Source organism: Populus trichocarpa, chromosome 9 (assembly GCF_000002775.5).
Source record: "Populus trichocarpa isolate Nisqually-1 chromosome 9, P.trichocarpa_v4.1, whole genome shotgun sequence".
Taxonomy (NCBI): Eukaryota; Viridiplantae; Streptophyta; class Magnoliopsida; order Malpighiales; family Salicaceae; genus Populus; species Populus trichocarpa.
In genome coordinates, this window is record NC_037293.2 from 2,579,704 (window position 1) to 2,586,459 (window position 6,756).

At 35.7% G+C, this 6,756-nt stretch overlaps 1 protein-coding gene across 2 annotated transcripts; it reads right to left on the reverse strand.

The window, feature by feature from the left end:
* Window positions 1-250: 250 nt before the first annotated feature.
* LOC7491129 (auxin response factor 18) lies at window positions 251-4,817 on the reverse strand. Of its 2 annotated transcripts, XM_002313472.4 has the most exons (5): window positions 4,392-4,815; window positions 3,205-4,281; window positions 1,000-1,907; window positions 755-821; window positions 251-496 (listed from the first exon to the last, which is right to left on the reverse strand). In XM_002313472.4, exons 2-5 carry the CDS (start codon window positions 4,273-4,275, stop codon window positions 467-469), a joined length of 2,076 nt encoding a protein of 691 aa, XP_002313508.4. In that variant the 5' UTR covers window positions 4,276-4,281; window positions 4,392-4,815; the 3' UTR covers window positions 251-466. The 2 variants fall into 2 exon arrangements, with proteins under 2 accessions (XP_002313508.4, XP_024464835.2); XM_024609067.2 differs by lacking the exon at window positions 755-821 and having other exon boundaries at window positions 4,392-4,817.
* Between the last annotated feature and the right edge of the window lie 1,939 nt (window positions 4,818-6,756).

Genomic DNA, 6,756 nt, shown 5'->3' on the forward strand with positions numbered 1-6,756 from the left:
AGGACACATATTGGATGATACACATGTTTCTTTCCCTATGTTTTTGTCTGCCTGTCATCCCTTACAAATGATTCAACTACCTCGACTGTGCACAGTTTTCTCACCCCAATTGTCTGCCATCCCTCCTGCTATTATGCCCAAAAACTCACTACTTGACAGCAAGCTCAGATATAAAAAATTAAAAATTGCACTCAAGACTCAGAAGATGCAACAATCAAAAAACATATACATGAAATGAAAACTCAGGGAGTCACGAGTACAGCACAGTTACTTTGCATTTAATTAAGAAACATGATGTTCAGACACCAGCTTTAATAAAAGATGGGAGTTCTATGTTCTGCTTCCATATGCAAATTACTTGAACAACTGAAAACTCTACAACACATGTTCATTCTTTTACAGCAACTACTCTCAAATCCCACACTGCGTTATGCAACCTGTCTTATTTGGAGCCTCTTGTCCATTCTCAGCATTTCACATCCCTGTGATCCATGTCCTGCAAGACAGATCATCAACTTTGATCAAGTCAAAAACGTTCAACTGACTGAAAAATCGAGCGAAGATTTCCGTTTGAGTTTTGTTTCCATGTGCCGAGGTAGAAAATAAATCTTTATTTGTCTTGTGATTCAAAGAATTCCCTAACTAATAACTAAAAAGGCATGCATTGGAAAGGAAAAAAAAATCTATACATCTAAATTGCCTATCATTTCCTCTTTCAAAATGAAAATCACTTCTTTTCTCCTCTTAGTCTTACCTCCCAACTTTCTGTGCTAGGTTGGTTCATCAAAATTGTCAATCTTTTTGCAGTTTTCATAAAAACACTGCATTTCCAACATGAGAAAAAAAGACAAGATCTGTTAAATGCAAGTAACACAGAATCTGAATCCAAAATTGCAAAGTTAGGAGTCAAGTAGGTCTTGTCAAACCAAAATACCAGGTCCACAAAATGAAAAGATAACTAATGATGAAAGAGTTTGTCTTTTCCCTTACAACAGATACCTGAATGGTTCATCTCCAATCTGTTTAACAGAACCTGTCGCATCTCGGTAGAGCACATGGCTCGACATTTCTGATCTCTCTATACCAAACATGTTGGCCAGTTTTCCATGTAGCTCCTCGTAAGAACAAAGAGCAGAGAGATCGAGGGTCCATCCCACATCCTCTGACTCCAAAAATACCTTGCAGGGACCAGTATCTTTGCCAATTTCACTGGTATTATGAAGACTCTGGTGCCATGAAAACCCAGTACCGCACGACTTTACTTGTGAAATCTTTTTCCCAGGTGCAGACAGTAATACATCAGAAATTTTTTCCTTGCTGGAAGACTCGTCAGATGAATTTCTCTCATTAATAACTTGAGAGACTGCATCAGTTGAACAGCTATGAGATATATGCTGCTCAATAAGTATTGGTTGACCAAAGAGTAGAAACTGGTGTTTCTTTACATTATCAGATTTCTCCAAATTTGGGTTGCTGTTCCCCATTGTTAACAAGCAAGATATATTCTCATTGCTGTTTGTGTGACCTGTCAGGTAAGTTTCAGAATTTCTAGAATGTGGATTGAACCGCTGGAGACTGGATAGAAACATCCCTGACTGCTGTTTGTTGTTAAACTGGATATCAGATAATGAAATTCCAAATTGAGCATGCCTGGCTCCCTGTATGCCTGCAGGAGTGTTATCGGATAGACAACACAAGGGGCTGCTGGGCCCAAGGGGGTTGCCTGAAAATGATGGCAATTGAAATTGGAGGTCAAGTGGAAAGCCTAACTGTTGTGGGAATCGCGACTTCTTTCTTGGTGGTGAGAAGGGTGACAGGTGGATAACTGGCATATTTGACACCAATTCAACCAGCCATGGGCTGACACGCTTTACATTTTGTAGCAAATCTGGCTCATCCCATGCCACCTGCAACACCGTTTGGTTGAAGTTATAAGAATAAGACGCTAAAGCAGGGCCATGTGAATTTAGACTTGAGCTAATAACAATTTTAAACACGTTAAACACAATTTTCAAATGCAAGAACAATCAGAAATTCAAAGTTTCAAGATTCAACTGATACTGAAACTAACAATTATCAGCAAGGAAGCCATCACATGCCAAACTCAAGTCATAATTATCCAAAGTGCAACAGTTCTATACTTGAAACATGATCAGGTAAGAAAAAAAATATTCTGAATCCTTTAGGAAATCATCTAGGATAGAAAATTGGCTTCGACATTTATCCAAAATTATTCATTTCAGTACAGTGATCCCTAATTTATCCGGTCAAATATACAAAGAGTTCCATTTCTAGAGCACCAATTTGTACATCATTTAATGAATAAGCCATGCCGGACAACGTTAACTATTTGGGCAGACAGTAAAATAATGATGCACCCCTCAACAAGTAAATATTAGCAGTACAAAACCCCACATCAAAACCTTGAAGGACAATGAAATGCTGTGAACCTTGTCAATTGAGTAGATACTCAACATGTATTGTGATCTGTTTCAACTCATCAGAAACTTCAATTATGATAGCAAATGTTCCACCGTTGATTTACATATATTTGTCATGTACTGCTGCGTGATACTGCCATCAGGACATTTAACTGTATAGAATACTCCTAATATGACTTCCACAAAAATTACGCCGTCAACTTGTCTAGAACCAACAAATAACTTGGTGATTTTCCGGGCATCAAATACAGCCATATCATAGAATAGTTGGAAGTTAGAAGTAGGTTGGGAAGTGGCAGAATATCTTTGGCAGAAGAGGAAATAACTGATTACCGAAAAAAGAAAAGAAAATGAAACAAAAACAAACTTGGGCAAACGAAAAGTTTAAAGCAAGCCTGAGGAAGATGACATCTAAAATTTAATCCTTGAAGAATTGAAAGACATAAGGAAGTATGTAATTTAGAAAGGAAGAGGCCTGGAAAAACAACTTGCATCTAGGTCCAGATCAAGTTACTGCACCTAATGTATAACCCATCTCCAAACTCAACTCTCGTCTCAAGGAAACTCGTTCATGGTTTAGATTTGAAGCAAAATAAGGGTAGTAGAAGAGAGAATAAAAAGACACTGGAATTTGAGAAAAACTTGCAAAACCACATAAATTAGTACGAGGAAGAAAGCAGTTACTTAATGCCAATTGAGCAACAGGAGCAATCCAACACTCTTACACAAGAAACAACAACAGAGATACGACAAAGTAGAGAACCTGGAGCAGCCGCCATGGAGAATTAGGCCATCGGACGGGATCAGCAACCTGAACAGAGGTAACAGTCCCCATAAACCAGCTAATCCGTGAAGAGTCCTCAGTTTCAAAAGCCATCTTGAACCTCATCCCAGAGCACCAACCGATCCTCATTGCTGCCCTCACTGAAGAGGCCTTGACACAAAACTCTGGGGTGCTTGATCGCGGATAATAAACGACTTGAAAAGGCTTTCCATTAGCAGCTAGACCAGCAGCCTCCAAAACCTCTTCAGGCTTCACCCTCCCCCTTCCCTTCATTCCCCCATTTCGCATCTCATCTTCCTTGACAAAAAGTGAAAATCCATCATATGGTATAGCACAGGTAGCATTGTTGGAATTCCACCCAGTAGTTAATGATGATTCAGGTCTACTTCCAATTCCAATCCCCCTCTTGGAGCGGCGAATTCCAACACGAAGATCGCCATTTTCAGCCCTCAAGAACACAATTGAATCCCCAGCAACCAATTTCTTCTGGTTAACAAAAGTGCTCCATCCAGTAGTCAACAAATGCCTCCTTGGTGTCCCTCTATAAATATGCCTGAACTTCCACACCTCACCGTGCACATCTTTAGCAATCACAGTCTGCAAGGGAGGATCCGAAGAGTAATCCAGCCTTGGAAAAATCGTCTCTGCACAGTATCTAGGCACAGAGAAACCCCCACCATTGTTAGCATCAGATTGAGTTAGTGTCTTTGCAAAAGAGGCCGGCTTGTCTGGGCAGCTGTCACCGTCGTTCCCATTACCACATAGTCCCCTATCATGAGCGAAATCAAGGTCGGTGTTTGGTAAAGGGACGAAGCCGATCTTGGCGTAGACCTCATCGGTGTCAGGGTCGGCAAGGAATTTGACAGTGGCAACACGGCAGAGGATGAGTGAAGGGATTCTTTGAGGGAAATTGACAGGGGATTGAGAGTGCTCGGCATGACCTTGTGGAAAATAAAAGACTGTACTGTTGAGTGGAGGGATATGAACCATGCTTCCTGCACAGGCTTGCCATAGTTGTGGATCCAAGCTCTTCTTCTCTGTCTCTTTCATGGCTAGCTGCTTGGTTTTAACAAGCAAAAAAAAAAAAAAAAAACCGAAAACTTGCTAAATTTGAAGAAAACCCACTTCATTCATTAAATTAAATTGAAAACCATCTTTCACCTCACCTGTTCTTGAAGGGCCAAAAAAGGAGCACACGGTGCCTTTATTAACAGAGAACAGGAGCTTGGTTTGGATAGAGAGTCCACATTATCTACTCTACTACTACTTCCTTGGAATGAAATTATAAATCATCAATTCTCGAAGGGTTGGGTTGGGTAATTAAAGGAAGGAGATGTGGGGGGTCACACCTTCGAAGAATGTGACATTGTATTTCAGACAGAAAAAACAGACAGACAAACAGATGCAGGACGAGTGAGACTGAGACAGAGGACAGAGGACAGAGACAGACATTAAAATCGTCGATGGGATGAGATGCTAATTGCCTACCACCGGCTTGGCTGCTCTCCTCTCTAAAGAAATGGACACATTAACAAGAGACAACCCCAACCGCCCGCCCTCCCTCCCTTCATTCGTGTGTTTTTTGGTAACCGGGAGGGAGGGTGGGTGGGTATAGATAATTCAGGGAGTACCGGTGACATTGGTAGTTATTTTTTTTATTGAAAATATATTTAAATAATATATTTTTATATTTTTTAAAAGTTGTTTTTAATATTAAGATTTTAAAATATAAAAAAATAATTTAAAGTAAAAATATATATATAAAATGTTTTTAAACTTTTTTTAAAATATAAAAACAAATAAAATCTTAATTTATTAAAAAAAAAACATAAAAGGGCATTAACACAAAGAAACCCTCTTTATTCAACGCAAAACTCCAAAACAATACTCTCTCCCTAGTCCCAGACCGTTGCTCTTTTCATTACATACAAACACACTTGCATAACGTCATCATTGTCTTCGAGGGTGTTTTTGTAAATATAATAATAATTGTTTTTCAATTTTTTTTAATGAAAATACATTAAAATAATATTTTTTATTTTTTAAAAATTATTTTTAACATTAATAAATCAAAATAATTTGAAAATATTAAAAATATTAATTTAAAGTAAAATATAATTTTTTTTTAAAATACTTTTACAACTTAAAATAAAACATAGGTTTGAAATTTTTGTTTTTGTTTTTTATTTCACTTTTCTTTTTTGATCTCTAACTCACGGTCCCTCTTAGAAAAGCTGCCACGCTATTATTTTTAAATAGCTATAAATAGCTTATGAGAATAATAATAATTAAAAAAACTGATAATATTATATTTAAAAGTATTATTAAACATAACTAAAAACTAATATCACAGCCAAAATGTCGATTCTAAAACGGCCACTCCACTCCGCAGCACAACTCAACAAATATACATGTTTTTTTTTTTAATTCTTGTTTATTTTTATGTTTCAAAAATATTTTTAAAAAAATTTAAATTTTTTTATTTTTTTATTTTAAATTAATATTTTTTTGATATTTTTAGATTATTTTAATATATTAATATTAAAATATTTTTTTAATTTTATATATTTTTTAATAAAAAATACTTTAAAAAACAATAAAACAACTTGTTTGTACATTCCTAAACACCATTCTAATATTAGATATGACCGCCTGCTTTCACCTGCCGAATTTAATACATAGCTTGTTTGGAAACCCTTGGTTTTTGCTTGTGACATCCTACGGCGTCATGTCGCGATTATACTACTTTAAGGAAACTTATTTTTATTAATTTAATGAATTATTGATTCTTTTTTTTTTTTTTTGTATAGCAATTAAGATTTCTATATTTAATCTAATTTTATATTTTTATATGATATAGTATGTAATATATATAAAACCATAGCTACACAACACTTCACTTGAATGGATTGGACGAGCACAAAAACAGGCTCATGTAGTGCTTGTTTAAGTTATTTTTAAAATGTTTTTTGTTTGAAAAAATATTAAATTAATATTCTTAGATTTTTTTCATGGTTCAACATGCTCATGTAAAATAAAATAAAAAATATAAAAAAATATCATTATATATTCTTATTTAAAAAACATTGTATTACTAAACACACACTTAACAGGTGTTTACAACTATTGTCATAGACAAGCCATTCTACTCTCATCGTTCCTAAGCACCCTCCTCTTCTTTTTGTATTCTTTGAAAACCCTTAGGGGATCATCTTCTGCATGCCTTGTTTCTTTTCATCAAACCGAACCAAATTTCCCTCATTTTCTTCTAAAAAGCACCATCTCCTTCATGTAGATCTATTTGTATTTTCTTTTCTTCTATTATGTCTTGACAAACTAGTGTCATATATTTTAATAGATATTGCTAAAGTGAACATGCAAAAGTTATTTCATCTTCTCTTGTGTTATCTTAAAACTTTTGTTTTTTTGTTTTTTGTCACTATAGGAATGAAAGCAGTTTCTTAATAACAATGATGATGACAAAAATGATTTAGATAAGGAAGGTGAGCTGTTTTGGAGGAGTAGAAAGTT